General features: G+C 47.8%; 3 protein-coding genes across 3 annotated transcripts in view; 2 read left to right on the forward strand and 1 right to left on the reverse strand.

The window, feature by feature from the left end:
• Ubac2 (UBA domain containing 2) overlaps window positions 1-26,667 on the forward strand; it is a 141,985-nt gene that overhangs the window by 74,678 nt on the left and 40,640 nt on the right. Inside the window, exon 5 of the mRNA XM_051160998.1 lies at window positions 25,860-25,983. Coding sequence (XP_051016955.1) covers window positions 25,860-25,983 — 124 coding nt within the window. The remainder of the gene's footprint in view (window positions 1-25,859; window positions 25,984-26,667) is intronic.
• Window positions 987-12,660, reverse strand: Gpr183 (G protein-coupled receptor 183). The gene is made up of 2 exons (XM_051160996.1): window positions 12,525-12,660; window positions 987-2,094 (listed from the first exon to the last, which is right to left on the reverse strand). The coding sequence occupies exon 2, from the start codon at window positions 2,065-2,067 to the stop codon at window positions 994-996; it is 1,074 nt and encodes a 357-aa protein (XP_051016953.1). The 5' UTR covers window positions 2,068-2,094; window positions 12,525-12,660; the 3' UTR covers window positions 987-993.
• Window positions 2,792-26,667, forward strand: part of Pcca (propionyl-CoA carboxylase subunit alpha) — an 842,751-nt gene continuing 818,875 nt past the window's right edge. The window contains exon 1 of the mRNA XM_051160992.1: window positions 2,792-2,796. The gene's annotated coding sequence lies outside the window, so the exon portion shown is untranslated. The remainder of the gene's footprint in view (window positions 2,797-26,667) is intronic.

Below are 26,667 nucleotides of genomic sequence, written 5' to 3' on the forward strand. Positions count from 1 at the left end.
CACCTCCATGCTGGCTCACAGTGTCTGGAACTCCAGTCCCAGGGGAACTGACACTCTCTGGCCTCTGCAGGCACTGCTCACACATGGTGCACTGCTCACTGCAGGCAAAACTTTTTTTAAAAGTTTAAAAAAGGAAAAAACATCCTGAAAACCATCATTTATAAATTGTGTGTTTTACTTCCTGATTTATTTAGGCAAGTATGACAGTTGTAATTGTAACCCTCACTGACCCACTTCTCATAGCCTAGTCTAAAGGTGTACAAATACCAGGCACTGCCAATCTGAAACAATCCTCTGGAGACCCAAGGAAAAGAAAGCAGGCATGCGTATTTTCTATTTTCTAAAAAGAAGGTGCCATGTGGGCGTGTTTTCCACTGTGTATGGCCACAGAAAGCTCTTGTCACATTTCAGAGTAATGGTCCAAAAATGCTATCCTGGCTGTTTAGGGATGAGCTTGAGGCTTTCATTGCCTCTGTCACCACAACATTTCTACCATTCCTTTTCAGTCCACAGTTTGTTAATATACTTGTAACTTCTGATGACAGTTGACAGTGGCATATTGATACTTTTGTTACATCCTGTTCTTTGTCTCTCAAAATGTTCCTTAAAACAGTTGTCTCAGAACAATACAAACAAACAAAAACATAATACTAAGGAGATAAAAATCTAAAATTGAAAGAGGCGTAAATTAAGAAATATGTTTCTTATAATACAGTATTAACATTTTTACACTGATAATATATAGTGAAATCAGGGAATAGTAATGATTGGGTTCTTAGGATCTTAGGATGTTTCTTTTTACATCAAGACTACTTATGCTCTGTATATATTATGTTTCATCTATGAAATAGAGCTCGCTTTTGTTGTTCCCTTGAGCTGGTCTGGATCTTAGTACGTTGCTGGTGGGAAGTCATGTCCCGCCGGACTGGGAGCTGCTCAGCGGCTCTGCAGGGCCCGGCGAGGCTTGCCTTGCTGCAAAGTCCCATGCGCCCTTTACCTTCCATTGGAGGCCTTGGAGTGGATCATCAGCTGCGACTCCGTCATTTCTCGTGAATTTTCTTCAGGGGCTGACCTCACTGCGCTGGAAATTGACACACTCACTTGACGTCTCAGCATCTTCATGACCCTTCTCTTGTACCCTTTGCACGCGAAGAAGTATATGAAGGGGTCCATGCAGCAGTTGAAGTTCATCAGGCACACGGTGAAGTGCAGGGAGACCTGGAAGGAGTGCCTGGGGCCGCAGTCCAGGCCGCCCGGGGTGCAGAGCTTCGTGACCATGTGTTGGATGATGGCGATGTGGTAGGGCGTGAAGCAGAGAACGAACACAGCGATGATGAGGACGATCGTGTGCAGAGCTTTTTTGTTCACCCCCGACCTGTCCGTCAGCGGGTTCTGCTTGGCAGCCGTGAAGAGCTTGCAGCAGATCTGCGAGTAGCAGATGAGGATGATGGCGAGGGGCAGCACGTACCCCAGCAGACAGGCTCCGAGCAGGACCCATGGCAGAGAGCGCGTCTCCTCAAAATTTGGATACTCCATGCACGTCGTCTTGTCGGCCTCTCGCTTTGACATGGGCTTGATGAGCAGTGGCAGGGTCTGAGCGAGCACCAGAATCCAGACGAACACGCAGACGCCCTTTGCATACTCGATTCTCTTAATCTTGTTGTAGCGCAGAGGGTGCACCACGGCAAAGAAGCGGTCTATGCTCAAGCAGGTCATGAAGTTCACACCTGCGTACGTGTTGATGTAGAACAGCAGAGCAGTTATCCGGCACAGGGCATCACCCATCCTCCAGTCAAAACCCAGGGCATAGTAGGCTATCCGGGTGGGTAAAGTTGTGGTAAACAGGATGTCGGAAATCACCAGGTTCATTGAATAGAGAGTGGTCGAGTTGATCTTCTTTCTGTTTTGAACAATGACAACCAAGGCCAACAGGTTTCCAACCAGACCAATGACAAAGACAAGACTGTAATGCAGTGGCATTAACACCCTGGCTGTGCCCTGGTGGGCATAGAGGTCACAGTAATTGCCTTGAGAAGTTGCCAGTGGTGTCGTAAAATTGTTAGCCATCTCTGTATCCAGCAGCGGTCAGAGTCACTAGGAAGAAAGCAAGGAAGGGCTGTTAGCCAAAACCACTCAGCCCAGCAGCGCAGCCATTTGTACATCTGCCTCCACATGTTCAGCATGTATGCTTGAACTGGAGTAAACCAAGAATAACATGCCTGTGTTTACTTTTGCAGTCAGTGGCTTTGGTGAGCCATCTAAATAGGTCAAGTGCACTAACTTCACACAGAAACCCCCTTTTCTGAACCACTGTGTGGTTAAGAACAAAATCACGTAAGGCCGCCCACCATTAGACAGGCATTGAGCTTGGCTTTTAATTTAAATTTGGGTTGAACATTTTTTTTTCCTGCCAAAACGCATATCGCTGCCAGGAAATGAAATCAGTGATACGTGTAGTGAAAACCAAGCTGACCTCAGTGTCTGACCTGAGCTCACCTCCTAAGTATGAGAGGGAATCTTGGGACATGATAGGAACTGAAAGTTAAGCTTTCTTAAGGAAAAAAGAATTGGGGAAAAAAAAAGAGTATTTATAACTAAATTTTTTTAAAAGGAGAAAAATAAAAATAAATGTAAGGTGTATAACTGTACCCAGCTATCCTGGAGGCCAAGGCAGGGACGTCACAGGTTCGAGGGCATCTTAGTGAGACTCTTTCAGTCTCAAACTGGAAAGAAGCCAAGTCTGCAGGGCCTCAGGGCAGCACTCTGCTCTCTGGTGGGGTGTGTGCTCGGAGAGACTCAAGCTGCTTCCAACAAGACAGTTTAGAATGGGGGCGCAGTGTGTGAGGAACCTAGTAAGAGTGCTGTAATGTGGTGTTCTGTGTCTCGCTGTCGTAGTAAATAAACCTCCATGCTGGTGTAGCTACATTTTTTTAACGTCTGGATTTTATTAGGTGTTTGATGGACATTCCACAGTTTTCCAGAGTGTTGAATCACTGTTCTTCACTCTCCAGGTGTGTTAACGCACAATTCAGGTAGCTACTCCCTCGGGGCATGTTTGGATTGTTTAACTTTTTTCTCGGTCATAAATAATGCTCAGACAAATGTCAAGCTTTACATGGAAAACCTAAAAATTTTGACAGGAAATTCTATATAAGGAGAGTGGATGACAGTAAAAGTGGAAAAGCTGAGCAATAAATTCTGTGATTATATTTTAAAGAAAAACAAGTCACTTCTCTATAGACTGTCTTTATAAATGTCACGTAAAGTCACGAGTGTTAAGGAGCATTTTCAGATTATCTCTGGCTGCTGTATTTTAAAGGAAAAGAACTCTATCGAAGATGATGAGCCCCCGCCTCCAGCCCTAGCCCGCCTGCTGCCTGGACTGGCTCTGCTCACCTCCGACAAGCCTGAGAGCCGGAGCTCGCTCGTGGTGTGCAGTGCTGACAGAGGCACCCTCGCGGCACACACAGAAACCTAAAGCGAGTCCCAGCAAGTGCAGGGAAGCATCCTGTTGTCTCAGAGAAATCAAAAAGGACGGACAGGCAAAAGGACAGAACAAGGACGGGAAGCAGACGACGACGCACAGGAAGAGTGGGAGTGAGTCTCAACACATTAAATGGGTTGAGCTCACTGCTGCAGGGAACACCACCAGTTTGGAGTTTTAAAAAAAAATCCAGCTGTTTGTTGCTTAAGTAAAATGAAATTCAAAGTGATTCAGAAAGGTTCAGAATAAAGCTGTGGGAGAGCCCCTCCCAGCCAAGTCCTGAAGACAGGGCGGCTGCAATAAGAACGCCAGAGAGACAGGAAACTCAGGGCTGTTTCTGTGCCAATAGGAACACAGTCTTACCACCGAGGTTAAGACTAGTCAAGGTCAGCCTGGCCTACAGAATGAGTTGTAGGGCAGCCACAGCTACACAGAGACCCTGTCTGAAAAAACCAACCCCCACCCCCAAAAAAGTCTGCAAAGGATATAAAAATAATGATGAAATGTGCTTGTGTTGTCCCAGTTTGGTACAGTTTAAAAGAAATTAACAAGTCTAGAGTCAGAACAGGCAGGGTGTGACTGTGCACTGAAGACACAGGCATGTCCCATGTTCACCTGAGGAGCCTCAAGGCGCCCTGAGTCAGTGTTGAGCAGACCGCACAGCCTGACTGTAGTACAGCTAAACTAGAAACCAGAGATAAATGAAGAAGGAATCTAGAAATGAAAAATCGATTTATAAGAAACCTTTGATTTAAAGAAGATAGCCCAGTGGGAATTTTCAAGATGCTTAAAATAAAGTAAAAGGAAGATGGGAAATGGGCGTTAATAAGAAGGAACGAGGCTCCCTTAAGAAGCCAGGGAGGAACGGAATTTGTCCGGCAAAACCAGAAATAAATAAAAACACAACTGTGAAGTGAGGGAATCAAGAACAAAGTAAAGAAAGACAAACAGGACTTCATGGTCTGTGCAGGAATGAACACCTTGAAAGTGAACAGAATGACGTGATGGTCTAAAAGTGTTTAGGAACCCTTCCTCTGCCGTGTTCAGGAGATGAGACACAGGGAGAGGGCAGCTTCTAGACAAGGCTGTCACTGAGGAGTGGCACCGGTAACTCTGACAAGTATCTCTCTAGCGTCTATGAGAATTTTCTCCCTGAAAATCTTACCTGCCGTTTTTTGCTTTTTTTCAAAGCAAGTTCATGAACTCTGATCTTAAATGACGGTGGGAAACAGTGTGAAGAGTTGCAGGGTCTCCATGCTAAGCTGTACTGTAGCGATTAGGGCCATCACCCGGCATGAGAGAGGGAAGGCGTGGTGTTTGTCACCTTGCAAATGGTGCCTTTGTGAGTCTTATTTTTTCTTCTGTGTGTGTGTATGTGTTTTTTGTTTTGTTTTGTTTTGTTTTGTTTTTTTGAGACAAAGTTTACCTGTGTAGCCTTGGCTGTCCTGGACTCACTTTGTAGACCAGGCTGGCCTGGAACTCACTGAGATCTGCCTGCCTCTGCCTCCCTGAGTGCTGGATTAAAAGTGTGCATCACCACACCCTAATGAGCTATAACTTAGCATCTGGCACAGCTAAACCTGGGCGTGGTTTCAAATAGCCACCCCGTGTGAGAGTATTCCACCCAGTATTAACTGCAATACAAAGATCAAATTGTGAGCAGCTCAGATCCTTCCACGAGTGGCTGGTAGAATATTGTATGGTTCGGCCATGTTATGGGACATGAAAGTGGCAGCACAGGACTAGTTCTTGACAGGAAGTTGTGCTAATGAAAGCTGATTACATGACATGCTTCTCTGGAGAGGGAAAGTGAGCACACACACTAGTGCGCGCACGCTTGCGCACACCCACACCCACAGAAAGGTGCCTGCTTGGATATTACATGTGCCAGTGCATAGTATTATATGAGTGACCTGGGGACTTACGTCCATACAGCCTGAATTTGGAACACAACGTGGATTGATTGAAGTAAGATAATGAACGTTACTTAGCTCTTCTTGCAAGCGCCTTGTGACCCGGCACTCTCCAGAGCGCATGCTCTCACGCTGTTTATGCACATCTGTGCGCTCTGCCCACCGACCTTAAGCCCCTGTCTGCTCAGAACTGCGTATGGGCCTAAGAAGTTAGAGACCGCCTGCCCTTCTCCATGGTGCTCCGTCCACTCTTAGAGAACTGAGAGGTTGTGGTTTCAGAGTACAGACAGCATGACACGTGTGGTCAGCTTCTCCAGGGTACATGGGACATTCTCCCCAAGAGTGGAGGAAGCCGGTCCCGAGGCGAGGCTGGGCAGGGATCTTAACTGACCACTGCTGGGCCAGAGCCAGGCAAAGGCAGCACTTTAGAATGCGGGCATGTAGACTAGGTCAGAGAGATGGAGATGGTTAGCAGCTTCGGGGATTGATCCCGTGAGGGAACCGCCCCCTTGCCGCTGCCTTCAGTTCTTGCTCCTGTCTTCCTGTGTTCTCAACACTATTGTTTTAGTAGACTTTGTCATCTCCGTATTAAGAGGAAAATCATTTTGTGCCCTTGGCTGCTAATACCCAGTTCTTAGGCCAGCTAATCTCAATTCATCACAGCCCCTCAGAGTTAGGATCTGCTTCCCCTCTCTAGTCATCTTCTGCGTTACTCCTGTGAGGGAGGCTTAAGTTAGCTTCATACTTCTGGTGAACAGTACTTTTCGTGTCTTTAGTCTACATATGTTGGATCCTGGGAATACAGAAGTGATGCCTTTCTTAAATCAGAGGGCCTAGAACTGAAGGAGAGCTCTGCCGTGTGGGGAACATGTGCACTCCTCCTAGTGTGTGCCAGTGTCCTGCGTGCTGTGGTAGTCAATGTGCCTGAATTGATCTCAAATTCACCTTTTAATCATTCAAGTGTAACTTACATTTTAATGTACTTTATTTTCATTTTAACCATTCTTAGGCAGCAGCTTTTGACATGTTTAGAATATGTATGTAAAAACACACACACAGTGTGTGTGTGCCTGAGTTAAACCTGAGAGCACTGTAATATGTCACTATACTATATAGGGGAAAGCCCCATGGAGTGTGTCCTAAGTTTGTTTCCTTTATAACACTAATATTTATAAGAATTATAGTTTCGGTACAATGCTTTTGATGAAATTATATGCTTGACTCCACCTTTCACATAGTAAGAAGCAGGAGTAACGATGCTGACATCTTTCCCCAAAGTCATAGGCAGTAGTAACTGGGTGCAGGAAATGGAGTTTGTCTTCAAGGTTGCCCGTCGTGAGGAACAGGGCTTTCCTGACACTGCGTATCTGTCCTTCCATTCTAGAGCCTCTAACAGGAAAAAGGCATCACTTCTGCGTTCCCTGGGTCTAGCATGTGTAGACTAAAGACACGAAGAAGTATAAAAGTGTGTGTCCTGCCTCCCAGCCCCTGTTCCTCCCGAGGACAGACCCTGGAAGCCATCTTTTCGGTGTTATGTTCTTGTTCTGTCTCTGTAGTGTAATGTGTGAGGCCTAGCTTTCCTGCCACCCTGTCACACAGTTTCTTCCTCAGCAAATTACCTTCCAAAGTCCCTCCCTGACATTCTTGAAAGTGGGGTGTGTGTGTGTGTGTGTGTGTGTGTGTGTGTGTGTGTGTGAGAGTGAGAGAGAGAGAGAGAGAGAGAGAGAGAGAAATGTATTTCCTTGCCCATAGCATTGCCAACATTTCTTGAGATGTTATCATTTCATTTTTGGATAACTAGACATGTTGATATGAAGTGGCAGTTTTATTTTTTTCCTAGCCACAAAAAAGGGGCGGGGGGGGGGGAGTCCCCGTAAAACTCATTTATTAGTATTTAAGAAAGTTGCCTGTGCTCTGATGTACAGTTTGTATTCAGGAAGCATTTGCCCTCAGAAGCAACAAGAAAGCTTTTGTGAGTTTTAAGGCTGCATAGACTTCTGCTAGCCTAACCATTTGCTTGGATAATTAGAGTGCCTTTTCTTAGGATTCACCATGACAGAAACAGAGCAAAACCTTCACCACAGAGACTTGGTTCACACTAGTACAGTAGTAGCTTTGGGCTTTTGGGATTTTTGAAGTGTTACCATTGGCTCTAATATTTATCCTGACAACTGTTGACCCCATAAATAAAAAGGGGGACTTTGTTCCATGCAGTTTTAACAGTGTTTTGAGCTGGTCAAATATGACTCAGGGTCAGGTTGGACTAAGGCCAGCCTTACTCGGAGGAGTGACTTTCCTTGTGTGTTCCAAAATGGAACTTAGGCCTTGAAAAACAACCAGAGGAGCCACGAAAGCATGGAGAACCAGATAGGAGCCGTGGGTGTGCTTTAGAGTTACAAGTGATCCAGTTCTTCCTCAGTTTCTGTTGGCATACTTCAGCTTCCCTCTTGAGGAAAGATAAGGTTGTGGAGAAATGTGAGGGGAATAAAATGTGTGGAAAGGGAAGAGGAGCACTAAGGCCAAGGACACTGGACTATCGGGGATCTGATCCGTGAGGGGACAGAGGTCTGCACAGATGTCTCAGGCCAGTAGCCACGGTGGCTTCAGTACCCTTGAACAAGCATGCTCCCGGGAAGGAGGAGTCTTCCCTGCTCTTGCTGGGTTAGCTGGCTGCTTATGCATTTGTCAGGGGTGTGGACAAGGCTGCTTGGTTCTTGTCTAAACAGGGATATCTGCGTTCAGCCCAGTGTCAACACCTGCAGCACTAGGTCAGCGTTTGCTCCCAGCCCCTTCAGTTGACCAAACAGCTGCTGCCTGTGCAGTTTGCCTATACAATGGGCAAGTGGCAAGTGTCAGGTCCAGCTTGCCAAAGGAATGCCTGATTCCATTTGTCTGATTGTCCCTTCCCATGTGCTGTGGATAATCAGGCAGGACGTGCCACGGTGATCTAGTTTAGACACTGTTCTAAGTGGCTATTTTCCCATGCGATCATCTTTGAATCCTGATTGACAGCTGTGTCTGTTGTCGCGTTGTTTCATGTACCCACTTTCTCCAGCTTTTGGAAGTGTGATGAGTCAAGAGGCCACAAAGGTCAGCTCTGGACACTGCAGCTGAGCCCGTGACGTAGTCCACCTCTGACCATCTTTGAGGAGGTCTGCAGAAGACCTGGCAGCACAGGGAACTCTTTACACAGCAGAATGGTGTCCATGGGTCTGCAGTCTGCCTCAGGGCCTCGCAAGGCGTCACCTCGCAGGGGTCACTGGGTGAGGACCAGCTTTAGTGAGACCTGACAGAAGTGCAGGTGTCTGGGAGGGCTGTGTGGTTGAACACGATCCTGCAGGTTTGGGCTGGACATACTCCAGGTAGTTTTCTTTTACCTTTCAGGAATTATTCCTTCTGTGGCTTTTCAAAATGATGCCATGAATAAGTTACTGTGAGGAGTAAAAAGAGGCCACTGTCCCACTCATGCAGCACAAGGAAGGCAGATGGCCTGTGTTTGCATTTGGCAGGATTTGAAGTGAAAGTGTGTGCCGAACATCCTTCCTCTGGGTGTGGAGCACTTCGAGAACAGAATGCTCGGCACCCTTCAAGCTGGACCTCTAAGTTAAGCCCCCTCATTTTGTGACTATGCTGAGCTGAGGGTGAGTTCAGTCATTTGCTAGGATGGTTCAAGATTGAGATCGAGATCACACCGTCAGGCCTCAGTCCCTTCCCCAGTTCACCAGTCTTTTCCTCCAGCCCCTAACTCCGCCTTGTGCCCTCCCCGGGCCACCCCATGTACATGTCCTTATCTGCCTGTCTGCTGGTCTGTGACCCTGCTGTCCGCAGTTCTTCCTCTCCGCTGTGCAGTGATGTGACAACCTTCTCCCTTGAGAGCCCCTCAGCTGGTGCCCAGCAGCCAGGGGCGGGCTGAAAGCTCACCACCCTGTGTCCCGACCCCACCCCCACCCCGTGTCCCTTATACTGTGTCTCGACTCTCTTCTCGGGTCACAGGCTGTCTTCATTGTCCCCAGCCCCGGGTCCAGAGCAGCGCCTCTCTCAGGGCATTTCCTGTCAGACCTGTGCCCCACACTCTTCCCTCCATACCCTGCCTCCTTAACTGCTTTTCATTAAAACGTTGGAAAGCAGCTTCCTGCAGGAGAGAGCTTCCTGACCTCTGACCCCTAACCCCCACGCTGCTCACTCCACCCTAGGAAGGCAGAGCACTGTTGAGGTTGTGGTTTTGTGTCTCACTCTGTGAAATTCTGAGAGTGGGGATGTGTGACGGCAGTTCTTACACCCCCAAAGATCGAAGAGTCTGCTCAAATCTCAGCTCACTATCCTGCTGGAGAGCTCTCTGTCAAAAGAGAACCCAGTGACTGTGGCCCTCACTGAAGCCTAAGTGGCTCAGGTCACAGCTGGAGCTGCTGAGTTTAAACTCAGTCACATCCAGGACAGGACGTATTATGATGTGCCCAGGACAGCTCTATGCTTCTGATGATGTGCCCAGCACAGCTCTATGCTTCTGATGATGTACCCAGGACAGCTCTATGCTTCTGATGATGTGCCCAGCACAGCTCTATGCTTCTGATGATGTACCCAGCACAGCTCTATGCTTCTGATGATGTGCCCAGGACAGCTCTATGCTTCTGATGATGTGCCCAGGACAGCTCTATGCTTCTGATGATGTGCCCAGCACAGCTCTATGCTTCTGATGATGTGCCCAGGACAGCTCTATGCTTCTGATGATGTACCCAGCACAGCTCTATGCTTCTGATGATGTACCCAGGACAGCTCTATGCTTCTGATGATGTGCCCAGGACAGCTCTATGCTTCTGATGATGTACCCAGCACAGCTCTATGCTTCTGATGATGTGCCCAGGACAGCTCTATGCTTCTGATGATGTGCCCAGGACAGCTCTATGCTTCTGATGATGTGCCCAGGACAGCTCTATGCTTCTGATGATGTGCCCAGGACAGCTCTATGCTTCTGATGATGTACCCAGCACAGCTCTATGCTTCTGATGATGTACCCAGGACAGCTCTATGCTTCTGATGATGTGCCCAGCACAGCTCTATGCTTCTGATGATGTGCCCAGGACAGCTCTATGCTTCTGATGATGTGCCCAGGACAGCTCTATGCTTCTGATGATGTGCCCAGGACAGCTCTATGCTTCTGATGATGTGCCCAGGACAGCTCTATGCTTCTGATGATGTGCCCAGGACAGCTCTATGCTTCTGATGATGTGCCCAGCACAGCTCTATGCTTCTGATGATGTGCCCAGGACAGCTCTATGCTTCTGATGATGTGCCCAGCACAGCTCTATGCTTCTGATGATGTGCCCAGCACAGCTCTATGCTTCTGATGATGTGCCCAGCACAGCTCTATGCTTCTGATGATGTGCCCAGGACAGCTCTATGCTTCTGATGATGTGCCCAGCACAGCTCTATGCTTCTGATGTACCCTTTACTCCGTTCTAGGGCCAGGCGGCCATCGAACAGTATATGCTTTCTATCCACTTGGGGCTATCAGAACCCTGTGAGTCTGGGACCTCCACAACATGCAGAGGGTTCTGCATGCATGAGTTAGTCTCCTAACCATGGTCAGGATTGTACAAACAGCCCGAGACAGACAGGAGGACACTGCTCCCCTCCAGTACCTCACCTGTAAACACCTTCATTTATTGCTGTCCACAGGTCAAGATTCGCAACCTCGCATGGACACTTTTACACCATAGGCTGCTGTAGGCTGCCTTGGTAACTCTCTAGTAAATTCCTCGCATGCTTGGAAGTCCTGGAGAGAGCTCAGTTGTCACAGTGTTTACTCCACTAGATGACGGATCACAGCACTAATTAACTCTAGGAAGCCCGCCAAAAACTTATAAAAGGACTTATTACCACAGCCACCCACGTATCATACAAGGCCGAGGCGAGGCTGCCTGTGGAACCATGTGCCCAGCAGTTTTAGTTCACAAAGCACCATTAGCCCCAGAGAAAAGCGCTCTGAGATACTAGAAAGCACACCAGAGCCCTCACATAGAATATTCCTCAAAGTAGACGTCTTCCTTCCGACAAGCTCAAGAAAACAGCTCGCACAGAAGTGACAGGCACGGAGTTCCCCCCTGTGGGGGCTGGTGGGCGGCGGGGGTGGTCTGCAGTGTCCCAGCGTTTACTAGGAGAGGTGGTGCCAGAAGAGCGGGTCAGTAACATCTCTCCCACTTTACGAATGAAGCAACCAAAGCAACTTGCATGAGACCAAGAGGTCAGAGCCCAGGTCTGAGGACTGAGCTCTGGCCCTTCTCCTACCTGTTACTGTCTGCTGTGCTCGCGGTGACACCCTTACGGGAGAACCCCCACACCTGCAGCCTCACTCTCTTTAAAGGAAGTCCCTCATGGATTATATTTTGTTAGTTTTCTTAACCTTCATGCTCACTCTGGAAATGGAGGTTTTATAAATCACTACATGTAGTTCTTTGTTTTAAGGTTTTTTTTAAAAAAAAACTTTTAGAATATAAATGTAGAGACTTTTTAAAGCATTGCTGGTCACCTAACAATATAAACCAAATAATGCAAATTTTATTCTCTCACTTAACAATAGTTGGTCTTTAGAATAATTTTTCTTCTTGGATAGCAAAGCTCAGGCTGATCAATAATCTTTGCTGGTGGGAGGATAAACTAATAAAAAGTATTTCTGTGAAGCAGAAAGTGCGGCTGTTTATCTGATGCATTAGAGGATAAGCCCCTAACCCAGGAAGTTTGTGCGGACCGTCTGTCCTGAGAACAGTTAGCTGTCAGAAGAACTTTCCTGTGGGTAAATGCTTGCCAGGGAGTCAAATGGAATACATTTTAAGAACTTAGAGTAACTGGTTATATTGCACATAAAGTATATCCAAATGAGGGAACGCTCTAGCTTAGTGTTCCTTTCTCTTTATAGTAAAAAGCCCTGAAATACGGTATGTGAGTTCACACAAAAGTGCATAAAATAACGTTTCATTCATTATTTCCATGTCACTTAGTAACCCCAAAGAAATCTAAACAGCCAGTTATTACAGCTAGTTAGTCAATATAGTTCTTTCTTTCACTTTTACCTTAAAACTTAGGTTTTCAAAGTATTTCTTAACTTAAAGAAAAGAGTGTCTGGTACTTACATATCAGAGGGTGGCTAGGGCCTCCGTCGGAGCGGTCGGTGTTTGCCCGGAGTGAGGTTAGTTAAGCTGGGCATGTTTCTTTAAGAGAACTGAGCAGACGTCCTTTTATGGTGGTGCCTTTTTCCTGTCACCCTGTGACTGACACAGCTATGATCAGTTAGCCTCACATATGCGTGCATGCTTTTTTTTTCAAATGGGAAGTGAGATTTTCTTTTCTTCTGATACTGATTTTAAAAAGAACTATTCAAAAGCCCCTTGGACTTTGTGGATTGCTGATATCTATGGAACTTGAAATTTTTTTCCATAAAGATTTAAGTCTTAAAAAGTTTTGAAGCAATAAACTTTAAGCAGAGAGAGAAGGAGAGGGAAGGAGAGGGAGGGAGGGAAGGAAGGAGGGAGGGAAGTATAGTAGCAGCTGGTGACTCTGTATTGATAGTTTATGTAAATTCGGGTTAAGGAAAATTTTCAAGTGCAATAGTGCTGTCTGCCTGAAAGTGTGATAGTGTCAGGAGTGTAGTTGGTGTTGTCTGAATCCTAACAGCTGTGTCAAGGATGGGGTTCTGAGGGAGTGAGAGGGCCCTGACCGAATCGTGACTGTGGACAGAGGATGAGCAAGGGAAGTTGGGACACAGATAATGAGTCCAGCGTCAGGTGCAGAGTGTGAGAGACCTCCTCAGTCCCACTCACTTGACGCCAACAGGCCCGTGCTGCAGGCAGTGTTCAGAGCAGGCCAGAGAGGTGGCTGTCACCCTGGCCCACTGCGATCTGGCCTGTCATATGTGGGTGGTGCTGGAAGGACAGAGGTCAGTCATGCTGCGCGGGGGAAGTGATAGACAGTTGGGCTTCATGGGTCCTGCAGAGAGCGGGGTCTGTCCTGCCTCTGTCGGCCTTGGGAGAAGATGGGCCAGCAGGACGAGGGGCTGGAGCAGAGTTTCAAGTCGGAGGAAAAAGTCAATCCCGGGGTTCGTGGCACGCTGTGCCTGGGCATACATAGATCAGAGAGCAGCTTTAGGGAACAGGCTCTCCTCCTCTAGCACCTGGGTCCTGGGGGATTGAAGGCTGGATGACAAGTTTCGGTTTCAAGCTTGATGACAAGTGCCTTGACCCACTTAGCCACCTTGGCCGCCTCCCAGAGGTGGAGACCTTCCTGCTCTGGGGTTCTGTGAAGTTGCCTTTCAGTAGTGCTGTTAAAGGTCTACAGAGGAAAAGTGAAGAGCAAGCACCAATCAGTGTGATTCCTGGGCATCTACCTTGTTCTGTATAAAATAAAGACAAGCAGCGAAGTGCAAGCCGACATAGTTCAGCTTTATCAGGGGAAATGCAGAGATTTTGTGACTTGATAGTTAGACATGGCATAATCTAGAACTAGTTCACTTTAAACACCACTGAGGACTCAGGATGTGGCCAAGTCAGAGAGCACTAGCATGTGCCAGGCCCTGGCTTGTATAGCTACCACCGCACATAAGCAAAACGGGGTTGACGCGTGTCGAGAATTTTCAGTTTGTTGAAAGCCATCCTAGTGATTATTTTTGGTTTCTTTTGGGAAGACAACTAGTTAAAGCAGGCATTCTGCAGGTGGGATCCATCTTCTTCTTTTAGACAAGACAGCTGGCCCTGGGGTCACAGAGATCCACCTGCCTCTGCCTCCCGAGTGCTGAGGTCACAGGTGTGCACCACCACCGCCTGGTGTCTCCACCTTTCTTTGGTATAGGAAGTAATGTAATAAGTGTGTAAAGAGGCAGCAGAAGCCTGGAGATGCTTTTGTAGCTCATGTGAGGTAAAACACTAGGCCTGTTTGTTGAAAGTTATGTCTTCTTTAGCTATGGCCCTACGACACAGTGGACTCAATGTCCCAAACAAGCAAAGCAGGTGTGTGTGTGTGACGCGCTTCCTTTGTTTGCTCTCTGAAGCATGGTCACCATAGTGTGGGAGGCACACAGCGTTTGGCCGTGATGCTAAAGGGGGGGGTTGTTGTCCACCAACTGAGGTTCTCTCGTCTCTGCTTGGAGCTGGCGACCTCAGGTAAGGTGTCCAGACGCCAGCTGTTGACACTGTGGAAATGGTCACTGTGAGAGATTGTTGCCAGGGTAGAGAACAGATGTCCGAAAATAAGGGAAAGGGAAAAAACTGGTCAGTAAGGGACAGCACTGTGGTGTTTGTGACGCCTGGTTTGTGTAAAAACAGCAACACAGATCCCAGTAGAACAGCTCAGATGGCCCTGTTTTAAACGTGGGCCTTTGCGCTCTTCCACGTGCGCCCTGGTATCGTGTGCCTTTGTGCTCTTCCACGTGTGCTCTGGTATCGTGTGCCTTTGCGCTCTTCCACGTGTGCCCTGGTATCATGTGCCTTTGCGCTCTTCCGCGTGCGCCCTGGTATCGTGTGCCTTTGCGCTCTTCCACGTGCGCCCTGGTATCGTGGGCCTTTGCGCTCTTCCACGTGCGCCCTGGTATCGTGTGCCTTTGCGCTCTTCCACGTGCGCCCTGGTATCGTGTGCCTTTGCGCTCTTCCACGTGCGCCCTGGTATCGTGTGCCTTTGCGCTCTTCCACGTGCGCCCTGGTATCGTGTGCCTTTGCGCTCTTCCACGTGCGCCCTGGTATCGTGTGCCTTTGCGCTCTTCCACGTGCGCCCTGGTATCGTGTGCCTTTGCGCTCTTCCACGTGTGCCCTGGTATCGTGTGCCTTTGCGCTCTTCCACGTGCGCCCTGGTATCGTGTGCCTTTGCGCTCTTCCACGTGCGCTCTGGTATCGTGTGCCTTTGCGCTCTTCCACGTGTGCTCTGGTATCGTGTGCCTTTGCGCTCTTCCACGTGTGCTCTGGTATCGTGTGTCTTTTTGCTCTTCCACGTGTGCTCTGGTATCGTGTGTCTTTGCGCTCTTCCACGTGTGGTCTAATATTGAGTCATCATTTGAAAGGACATACTGACTAATGTTTAAGGATTTTTATACTTATTTTCTTGTTGGATAATATATAAGCTGTGGGCACTGAAACTACTGTCATTTTTCCCTCGGGAGGGTGGGGGTTATGTTGAAATGTGACCTCTAGCAAGAACTGTGTCTCAGGCTATTTAATAACATGTTTTGTGTTGCACTTGTTGATAAGCGTAAACAGAAGAGTTCCTGTGAACTGAGAACCTGCAAGATGTGTTTTGGAGGCTGGGGGCAGGGGGCAGAGGGCAGGGGGCAGAGGGCAGAGGGCAGGGGAGTTCCAGTGCAATTGCCTAACAAAAAAGCGCTTTACTATTTTTAAGATTCTAAAAAATTATTTAACTGGGGAGGGGCATAAGTGCAAGTGCCCATGGAAGCCAGAAGAGGATATGTGATCCTTTGGGCTTGGAGTCATCCATTGTGAGGTGGCTGACATGGGTGCTGGGAACTGAACTCGGGTCCTCTGGATGAGCAGTGAGCACTCTGGGCACAGAGCCATCTCTATCCCTAGGGCTTATTATTTCTCAGAGGACACCAGGCCGTTGTTTTGTTATGTGTATTGGGGCTTAGTGGGGGGTGTTTGCTATTGTTTGTTTGTTTGAGAAAGGGTCTTAATACAGTGTCCCTGGCTGGTCTCCAGTGTATGCAAATCCACCTGTTTCTGTCGTCTTCCCCATGCGGAGGTTAAAAGTGTGTGCCACCACACCTAACCCTACCAAACCATGTTTTGAGTACAGATATGAAACTCTGCTTTAATCCTATAAAAATGGTGAAATAAGGAAAGATTTAACTTTGTTTAACTCTGTTAATTTAAATCTATTTTTAAAAAACATTTATTCACTTTGCATCCCAATCATATCCTCATCCCTCATCTCCTCTGGTCCCTCCCCCTTTTCTCTTCCCCTCTCTTCCCCCCTCTAGTCCTCAGAGATGGGGAGCCCGTCTCCCTCATCAACTGACTCCAGCTGACTAGGCCTCATTGGGACTGCCTACATCTTCCTCTGTGGCTGGGCAAGGCACCCTGCCGGGGGAAGTGATGAAAGATTGGGGGACAGAGTCCGTGACAGGGACAGCCCCTGCTCCTCTTACTAGGGGACCCCTATGGCAACTGAGCTCCCTGTTGGCTACATCTGAGCAGGGGGCCTATGTCCTTTCGTTGCATGGTCCTTGTTTGGTTATCAGTCTCCCTTGGCTCCCTCGGCCCAGATTTGTTGGCGCTGTTGGTCTTCTTGTGGAGCTCCTGTCACCTCCTGGTCCTTCTAACCCTCCCTGTGCTCTCCTCAAAATTTGGCTGTGAGTCTCAGCTTCTGCTTTGATCCCTGCTGGGTGGAGTCTCTCAGAGAACAACTATGGCAGGCTCCCTTCCTGTTCCTTCTCTTCAACTGCTTCCAGAGTCTATTCTATTTGCCTTTCTGAGTGAGAATTAAGCATCCTCCCTGGGGTTCGTAGCTTCTTTAGATCTGTGCACTGTGATATGGTTACCTTGTGTTACGTGGCTAATATCGTCATGTAAGTGAGTATATGCCATGCATGTCCTTCTGGGTCTGGGTTACCTTACTCAGGATGATTTTTTTTTTCCAGATCCATCTATTTGCCTGCAAATTTCATTATGTCCTTGTTTTTAATAGCTGAGCAGTATTCCATTGTGTAAATATATTACAGTTTCTTTATCCATTCTTTGAGGGACATCTGAGTTGTTTCCAGATTCTGGCTATTATGAATAAAGCTGCTGTGAACATAGTTGAGCAAATGTCCTTGTTATATGGGGGAACATCTTTTGGGTATATGCCCAGGAGTGGTATAGTTGGGTCCTGAGGTAGAGCTATTCCCCATCTTCTGAGAAAGCACCAGATTGACTTCCAAAGTGGTTGTACAAGTTTGCATTCCCACCAGCAATGGAGGAATGTTCCCCCTTCTCCACATCCTCGCCAGCATGTGCTGTCACTTGAGGTTTGTTTGCCTTTTTTTGTTTTTGTTTATTTGGAGTTTGGCTGTTTTTTGAATTTTCAAGACAGAGTTTCTCTCTGTAGCCTTGGCTGTCCTGGACTGTAGCCCAGGCTGACCTCGAACTCACAGATCCACCTGCCTCTGCCTCCCTGAGTGCTGGGACTACAGGCGTGCGCCACCACGCCCACCACTCATTCCCTGTCTCCTCCTTGTCTTATCTGTGCACTACGTTCATGCGCATCTTAGTGGCGTGCCTGTGGGCGGCCCTGGGTGTCTTCTGCCTGCCTGCGCTGCGTGATGGTGGTTAAGGGTTCATTTATTCTACAAATATGGATTGAGGATGATCAGCTCTAGAGAGTGAGATAAAACAATAAACAAAAAAATGGTCACAGCTGAGTGAGTGAGGTGTCTCAGTGGGCAGGAAGGGCTAACTACTAGGCCTGATGACCTACAGTCCGTAACCTGTCTCTGACACCCACCTGTTCTGTGGCACACATGCCCCTTCCCCAACAATACTCTACTTTTCTGGATATTTAAAGGTTAACATCCCTGTCCTGTCTTTGTGATTGGTTGGCAGGAAGCAGAGTAGGGTGGAGCTGTGACGTGGTGTGTGAGGGGACTGCTCTCAGGTGTGGTGGGCGGTGATGGTATGTGTATGGGGGCAGGGGCCATGTTTGACATTGGGTTTACTCTGAGGTAGGTGCCTTTGGAGGGTTTTAAGCCTCCAGCTGACTAACTTGTTTGCCTTGATGAAAAGAAAGCACAGCTGCTTAGTCAACTGTGTTTAGGGCGGGGTTAGGCAAAATACAGTTTTCTGTATGGCATTTAGAAGGTTTTTTTGTTTTTATAAAGATTTGTTTATTTTATGTGCATCTGTGTTTTGACTGCACGTATGTCTGCGTGAGGGTGTTGGATCCCCTGGAACTGGAGTTACAGACAGGTGTGGGCTGCCATGTGGGTGCTGGGAATTGAACCCAGGTCCTCTGGAGGAACAGTCAGTGCTCTTACCCACCACTGAGCCATCTCTCCAGCCCTGTGTGAATGTTTGTGAATGTGAATCTTTATTACTTTTAAGGAAATGCAAAGCTAAGTCAGTTATGAATCTTTCTTTTGGGATTATAATATAATAAAAGTTTGAGACTTTCAGAGAGTTAACTGAGATGTGGGTTATAGCTAGGTGTGATGGCATACCCTTGTAATTCCAGCATTTGGGGACCTGAAGCAGGAGGATTTCTAAGTCGGACGATGCGTGGAGTATATACGAAGACTTAAAGGAAGGCTTAAAGGAACGTGGGTGGGTCTTACAGTATTCAAAAGTTATTTTCCCCCAGATTGCATATACTTCTGGGCAGTACCGTGTGAGATGCCAAGGCTGGGAGAGGCGAAGGAGCCTGGGCTGACCCACACTGTAACTCACCCTCCATGATGCGGGTAGACCTCCGTGCCCGTCCCACCGCCCTCTCAGACGTTATATCCCTGGCCTTGATCCAGAGTTTACACCAAGTGTTAACTAAATGTTGCCCACTTCCAGCATTTGCTTCATTAGTTTTCTAATTTTAATTTTTAGTTTTATTTAAAATTTTCTTTCTTTTTCAAGATAGGGTCTCTTTGTATAGCTTTGGCTGTCCTGGACTCACTTTGTAGACCAGGTTAGTCTCGAACTCACAGTGATCTGCCTGCCTCTGCCTCCCCAAGAATGCACCCCGCTTCATTTTATTTTTGAAAGGCCCTTTACTCCCGGCCCTTCCAGCTACCCCGCACCCCGCCTTGAGCCTCTTCTGTGTTCCCCTCTCAAGTTGATGGCCCTTTTTTTGATTTATATTTGTTACGTGTGTGTGTGTGTATGTGTGTGTGTGTGTGTGTGTGTGTGTGTGTGTGAGAGAGAGAGAGACAGACAGACAGACAGAGAGAGTCAGTCCTTTTGTGTGTGTGTGTGTGTGTGTGTGTGTGTGTGTGTGTGTGTGTGGTTTCAAGGCCAACCAGTAAAAGGGCCCTTCCCTGTGAGAGGCTAACTCTCCTTATCCCTGGTCAGTGTTTGCCTTTAGTTGTGTAAGGGTATGACCTGTGTTCTCCGTGCACATGAGCAGCTCTATGAACACTGACACTGTTCTGCTCCAGTGTGTGCAGCCATTCCCAGGAGCACGGTGACAGCAGATGGGCTGGCCTTCCGGCCGTTGTCCTGCCCGTCTTCTGTGATGTCCCTGAGCTGTGGAAGCAGGGGCTGTGACTTTCACGGTCTGTACACCGGGCCTGGCTCCTCACGATGAGCCGATCTCTGCGTTGTGTTGTGGTGTGGTTTCTGCAGGGCTGCACTTGTCTGTGGTGTAAGGACTGAGTATAGAGTAAGGACTTATGCTGCTCTAGTAAAGCAGTGGTAGCAGCTTCCCCAGGGTCTGTGACGTCACTTGCCATGGGACGCTGGCTGGACTCCAGGACTTAGAGCGACGCCCCTGTAGCTAAGTGGGCCTGAGACTCAGCTGTAGCTGTCGGCTGCCACTTGTTGCAGCTTTATGCATGTCTTGCCATGCTGGTGGTTGCTGGTTCACAGGCATTGCAGCTTGGTGGGGCTCTTCAATTGCCCTATCTCCCTGCCCAGTCCTGGCAGCTTGTATAGTACTTTCTGGAACCATGGAAGCTTGACCATAAGGAAGAGGCTCTCAGGTCAGATCTAGCCCGAGTCACCTGAGTCACAGTGTGTCCTAAATGTGGTGTCTTCAGCAATAGTGGCCCATCCTCAGCCTCTGAAAGGCAGCCAAATGCTACCTTGAGAATCTCTTGTTCTGGGAGTCGATCAGACTTCCTGGCCAGTGCTTCAAGAGGTTTCTTGGGTCTTTGTTAGTCTCTGGTTCTTATAGAGAGCACTGTCAGCCTGCACAGCTTAACTTCCTTCGATACTTGTGTGGGGTGTGTGTGTGTTCCTGTGTATCTATAAATCTGCTTGTGTATATATTGTGTATAGTTTAATTTTGGGTATATATAAAATATTATAATCCCTTGGCTTGAACAGACAACCATGATGTTGCTCGTGTCTCCGTTTTAACATCCCTTCCTCTCCCCCACTGTTGCTCCGTAACGCACTGTCTCAGCTGTGTCCTCTTGTTCCCTCCCAGCCATCCTAACCTCTGTCACGGTCCCTTTCTACTCCCAAGGCTATGTACTCACATCTGAATATTTGGAATTTAGAACCATAGATGAGAGATAACTTGTGCTGTTTGTCTTTCTGAATCTGGTGACTTCACTTAATATAATCTTTTCTAGGTCTCTCCATTTACCTGCAGGTTTTCCTGATTTCATTTTTCTCTGCAGCTGATTAGTATGCCACTGTGTCTACTCAGCACATCCTCATTATCCACTTATTTGTTGAAGGACATTCAGGTTGTTTCTGTTTCCTGCTGTTGTGAACAGGGCAGCAGTGAGCATTGCTGACTACGTGTGCATGGAGTGCAATGTGTGTCCTTTGAACACATGCCAGAGTAGTGTGGATGGGCCATGTTTATTCTTTTAAAGAATTTTTAAAATAATTTAGTCAGTTTATTTTATGTTCATTGGGGGGGGGGGCTCAGATCCCTTGGAGCTGGAGTTACAGACAGTTGTGAGCTGCCATATGGGTGCTGGGAATTGAACCCGGGTCCTCTGGAAGAGCAGCCAATGCTCTTAACCGCTGAGCCATCCCTCCAACCCCTCCCCCCTTTTTGTTGGTGAATCTCCATCCTGATTTCCACTGAATGCACCAATCTGTGTCCCCCTGTTGTGGGTGAAGGCTCCCTGGTCTCTACAATCTCACTAGCTTTTGTCTTCAGTTGTTTTGTTTGTCTTGGCCATTCTGGATAGGGTGAGATGAAATCTCAAAAGCTGTTTTAATTTCCATTTCCCTAGTTGCTAAGGATGATGAACACTTTTTGAGGTATTTCTTACCTATTTTTATTTCTTCTACTGACACTTCTCTGTTTAGATCCATAGCCCATTTTCAATGAGTTGTATTAATCCTCTGTCAGACGTATAGCAGGCACACATATTCTCTCCCATTTTGTGTGTTTCTTCTTCCCTTGGCTTTTCCTTAGCTATGTAGAAGCATTTTGATTTTATGAGGCACCAGCTGTAATTGTTGGCGTGGTTCCTTGGCGAGTGGAGTCCTGTTCAGAAGGTCCTTCCCTGCACCTGCATTGTGGAGGGCACTGCACGGTTTTCTTCTAGTAATTTCAATGTTCAAGGCTTCAAATTGAGGTCTTTGATCCACCTAATTTGTTAAGCAGGCTGGTAGAACTGGGCCTAATTTCATTATTCTGTTTGTTCTCAGCACGACATTGTTGAAAGTGCCATCTTTTTCTCCGGTATATGTTTTTGCCTCTGTCAAATGTCATAATGGCCGTAGTTATGAAGACACAGTTAGAATTTCTGTTTTGTTCCATTGATCTGCATGCCTGTTTTTGTGCCTGTACCTTATTTATTTATTTAGGTTTTTTGAGACAGAGTTTTCCTGTGTGGCCCTGGCAGGCCTAGATTCACTCTGTGGACCAGGCTGGGCAGATCCGCCTGCCTCTGCCTACTGAGTGCTGGGATTACAGGTGTGCACCACCACGCTCCCTCCATATGTTTTTATTGTGAGGATTTTGTAATATATCCTGAAGTCTGGTATAGCAATCCCTGCAGTATTATTTTTGTTCAGGATTGCTTTCTCTTGGGTTTTCTGCTTCCATATGAATTTTAGAGTTTATTTTCTATTTCTGTGAAGAATGTTTAGATATCTGGATTGGGCCTGCATTGACTCTGTACGTTGGCTTAGGTAGGGTGGTTGTGCACACAATATTAACTCTGCCGTCCACACACACAAGATGTCTCTTCATTGTAGGTGTCTTTCTCAATCTCATCAGAGATTTGGGATTTGTGTTGTATAGTTGCTTCACCTTTCTGGTTAGGTCTTTCCTGAGACATTCTGTTGTCTTGATGCTGCTGTATATGGCAGGTGTCTGTGATCTCGCTTTCAGTGTGTGCTGCTGTGGTGTGGAAGAGCTGTTGGTTTTGTAAGTTGTTTTTGTAACCTGCCACTCTGCTGAAATTATTTCTAGACATTTTCTGGTGGAGTCTTGGGATTTCGTGTATAACGTTATCTGCAAATAGAGTTAATTTGACTTCTCCCTCCCCAGTTTGTCCCTTTGGCCCCTTCTCTTGCCTTGTTGCTCCAACTGGTGCTTCTAGCACTAAACTGAGAAGGAGTATGGACAGCGGGCAGCCGTACCTGCCTCTCGACTCAGTGGGAGTGCTTCAAGCTTTTCTCAGTTTAGGATGACGCTGGCTGTCCGTTTGTCATTTTCAGCCTTTGGTGTTTCAGGTGTGTCTCCTCAGTCCTGCGCTGTCTGCGGCTTTTACATGAAAGCATGTGGGGCTTTGTCTCTGCTTTTTTCTGAATCTGTTGAGATGATTGCTTGATTTTTGTCTTTTAAGTCCATTTATGATTTAGTATATTTATTAATTTATGGCTCATGTGTTGAAACAACTCTGCATTTCTCAGATAAAGCCAATTTTGTGTTGGATGATCTCGGTATCTGCTGGTATTTTATTTTGTTTTTTGCTGGTATTTTATTGAGGCTTTTTACATCTATGTTTCTCAGGTGGATGTGTGTATGTTTGTGTGTGTTGTTCCATTTTGGTTTAAACCTGTTAAAGCTGCTTTTCATTATTGTTTATATTCTCTCTCTCTCTCTCTCTCTCTCTCTCTCTCTCTCTCTCTCTCTCTCTCTCTCTCTCTCTCTCTTCTCTCCTCCCTCCCTCCCTCCCTCCCTTCTTCCCTCCCACTGTCCACCCTCCCCCTTCCACCTCCAATCCCTGATCCTTGTGTGTATGTGTGTGTATTGGTTTTATCTTCAATACTATAATTGAGAAGAGAGATTTTTATCACATAGGTGCTATCAGAATCTGCACATGAACAAAAGGCCTAGAGGGGTACTGTGTCACACGGGCAGCAGAGGGTACTGTGTCACGGGGGCAGCAGTGGGTACTGTGTCACACGGGCAGCAGAGGGTACTGTGTCACGGGGGCAGCAGTGGGTACTGTGTCACAGGGGCAGCAGTGGGTACTGTGTCACAGGGGCAGCAGTGGGTACTGTGTCACAGGGGCAGCAGTGGGTACTGTGTCACAGGGGCAGCAGAGGGTACTGTGTCACAGGGGCAGCAGAGGGTACTGTGTCACAGGGGCAGCAGTGGGTACTGTGTCACAGGGGCAGCAGAGGGTACTGTGTCACAGGGGCAGCAGTGGGTACTGTGTCACAGGGGCAGCAGAGGGTACTGTGTCACAGGGGCAGCAGTGGGTACTGTGTTACAGTGGGTACTGTGTTACAGTGGGTACGTGTCACAGGGGCAGCAGTGGGTACTGTTGTCACAGGGGCAGCAGAGGGTACTGTGTCACAGGGGCAACAGTGGGTACTGTGTTACAGTGGGTACTGTGTTACAGTGGGTACTGTTGTCACAGGGGCAGCAGAGGGTACTGTGTCACAGGGGCAGCAGTGGGTACTGTGTCACAGGGGCAGCAGAGGGTACTGTGTCACAGGGGCAACAGTGGGTACTGTGTTACAGTGGGTACTGTGTTACAGTGGGTACTGTGTCACAGGGGCAGCAGAGGGTACTGTGTCACAGGGGCAGCAGTGGGTACTGTGTCACAGGGGCAGCAGAGGGTACTGTGTCACAGGGGCAGCAGTGGGTACTGTGTTACAGTGGGTACTGTGTTACAGTGGGTACTGTGTCACAGGGGCAGCAGAGGGTACTGTGTCACAGGGGCAGCAGTGGGTACTGTGTTACAGTGGGTACTGTGTCACAGGGGCAGCAGAGGGTACTGTGTCACAGGGGCAGCAGAGGGTACTGTGTCACAGGGGCAGCAGTGGGTACTGTGTTACAGTGGGTACTGTGTCACAGGGGCAGCAGTGGGTACTGTGTCACAGGGGCAGCAGTGGGTACTGTGTTACAGTGGGTACTGTGTTACAGTGGGTACTGTGTCACAGGGGCAGCAGTGGGTACTGTGTCACAGGGGCAGCAGAGGGTACTGTGTCACAGGGGCAGCAGAGGGTACTGTGTCACAGGGGCAGCAGTGGGTACTGTGTCACAGGGGCAGCAGTGGGTACTGTGTCACAGGGGCAGCAGAGGGTACTGTGTCACAGGGGCAGCAGTGGCTGGGGGCAAGAGATAAGCATGAGCATGTTTGTTTATACAAGTGAAAATTTCTTCTTGTATTTTCCTCACAATCATGAAATAATTTTTGTACTGATACTGTTTCTAAAATTAGAAAATATAGGCCAACCTGGTGTTTAATGAAAATGGTAACAAGGATCTGCCCAAACGGTTCTACTGTTATGCATACATGTGCGTATGTGTGCTTGAGTGCATGGCTCTGTTAGGAGAATGAATGCAGTGCTGAGGGGACCTCCTTGAGCTGAGGGGCTGCTCCTCACTCAGGATGCACATGGATCCTGTCTGGCATCCTCCTTGACTTGCTCCTTCAGCTGATTCTTCAGCTCAGGAAACAGCAGAACTGGTGACTCTGGGGACAAAGAGGAAAGCTGTCAGAGAAGCCCAGCCGCATTGCAGGGGGAGGGCCGTGTGAGAAGACTTGGCTAGGCAGGAGAGGAAAAAGGAGGCTCTGGGTGAAAGGGTGGCCAGCCATAGGAGCCTGTGTCCACAAGCAGCTGTTAGAGAGAGGAGGGGAAGACCAAGGGAACCAGGAAGAGCACACCATGTGGGGCCAGCTGTGGAGAAGTGCAGTGCTTTTACATTTCAGTTTGGGATCCTGGGAGCCTGTGGAAAGGAGGGTCTCAGGCCGTCCATGACCGACCAGACACCTGCCCACTAGCTCGGGCCTAGGATCTAGCCGGAAGAATACTGCCAGCATGTGACCATGTGACCATGTGATCACATGTGACTAATTCAGATAGCAAAGGAGTGGTGTCGAATTGAGGTCCAGAGCCAGGTGCTGCCACCGTTAGGCAGCCTCACCTCCCTGGTGAGAGCCACAGAGGCACTGCAATTGTTGAGGGAGACTAGAGCAGGAAGAGAAGAAACCAGGGTGCCTGGAAGGGATGGGGTGGTGTGAGGAGTTGCTGAGAACCCCTAAGGAAAAAAGCTTAAGACAAAATGAGGAAGAAATCTGAGGACCAGAAGTGTCTGGTGCCATGGCGCTGCGTGACTGTGAAGGATGCCAGTGTGTCTGCAGTCTCCTTCGCCCAGATTTCAAACCATTCGTGGAAACTGGACACGGCTTCTGCTTTAAGTTTACTCATGCCTCCTTATATTTAATTAGTAGGGATAGTTTGCTGTCTGAAAGCATCATACACACTTGACCATTGTTTTGCCTACTGTGGGTGTTTGAACCCAGTGTGCGTATCTCACTGAAATGAATCAAAGAGGTGTTGCTGCAAATGTCTTCCAACCAGTGTATGAGATTCAATCTTATAGTGGTTTTTCTTTGTTTGTTTGCATAGCTTGGCACCCGTGTTTGCTCTCTTTGTACCATTTTACTGCTCCATCCCAAGAGTACAAGTGGCACAAATTCTGGGCCCATTGTCCATCACAAACAAGACACTGATTTATATATTGGGACTACAGGTATAGTATACGTTTTATGTCCACATTTCTCTAACCAGATCTAGGTGGTTTTGTTTTGTTCTTTTCTCTGCTGTCTTTTTCTCATTTGATCTCCTTAAACAATTCTTTCCCATAAGCTTGGCTTCGTGATCTGTATCAGGTGTTCAGAGGAAGTGTATAGAGTCAGAACATCAGAGTGTGGAAGGTACCAGAATACTTTCATAGCCTTTAGAAATCTGATAAAAAGCTTTCACTGTAATTTGTATCAGTGGAAAGTATTTTTATTTAATCCTGCAGTTGTGTGTAACTACATTTAAGAGTCACAGTTTGAAGTGGAAAAAAGTAAGAATAGTGGAAAATGGAAAATCAATGTCAGTGTCAATTTATCATGTACTGTGCCACATATAAAGCTATGAAAAGGGCCTCCATAGCCCATCTAAGCTGTGGAGTTTGCGAGGAGTCTACCACGCTAGACTGTAATACCAGCTGCAGGGGCTCAGTCAGTAGATCAAGACTAGGCCAAGCTAGAGGGAGGGAAGGAGGGAGGGAGGGAGGGAAGGGAGGAGGGTGGGAGGGAGGGAGGGAAAGGGAGGAGGGGTTGGGGGGGAGGGGAGGGGGGGGAGGGAGGGAGTAAGGAAAGGGAGGAGGGTGGGAGGGAGGGAGGGAGGGAGTAAGGACTGAGTAGGGACTGGAAAGGTGGCTCAG

Source organism: Acomys russatus, chromosome 18 (genome assembly GCF_903995435.1).
Source record: "Acomys russatus chromosome 18, mAcoRus1.1, whole genome shotgun sequence".
Lineage (NCBI taxonomy): Eukaryota > Metazoa > Chordata > Mammalia > Rodentia > Muridae > Acomys > Acomys russatus.

Coding starts and splice junctions, on each gene's coding strand:
- Gpr183 (XM_051160996.1), bottom strand. CDS start 2,067: ATGGCTAACAATTTTACGACACCACTGGCAACTTCTCAAGGCAATTAC.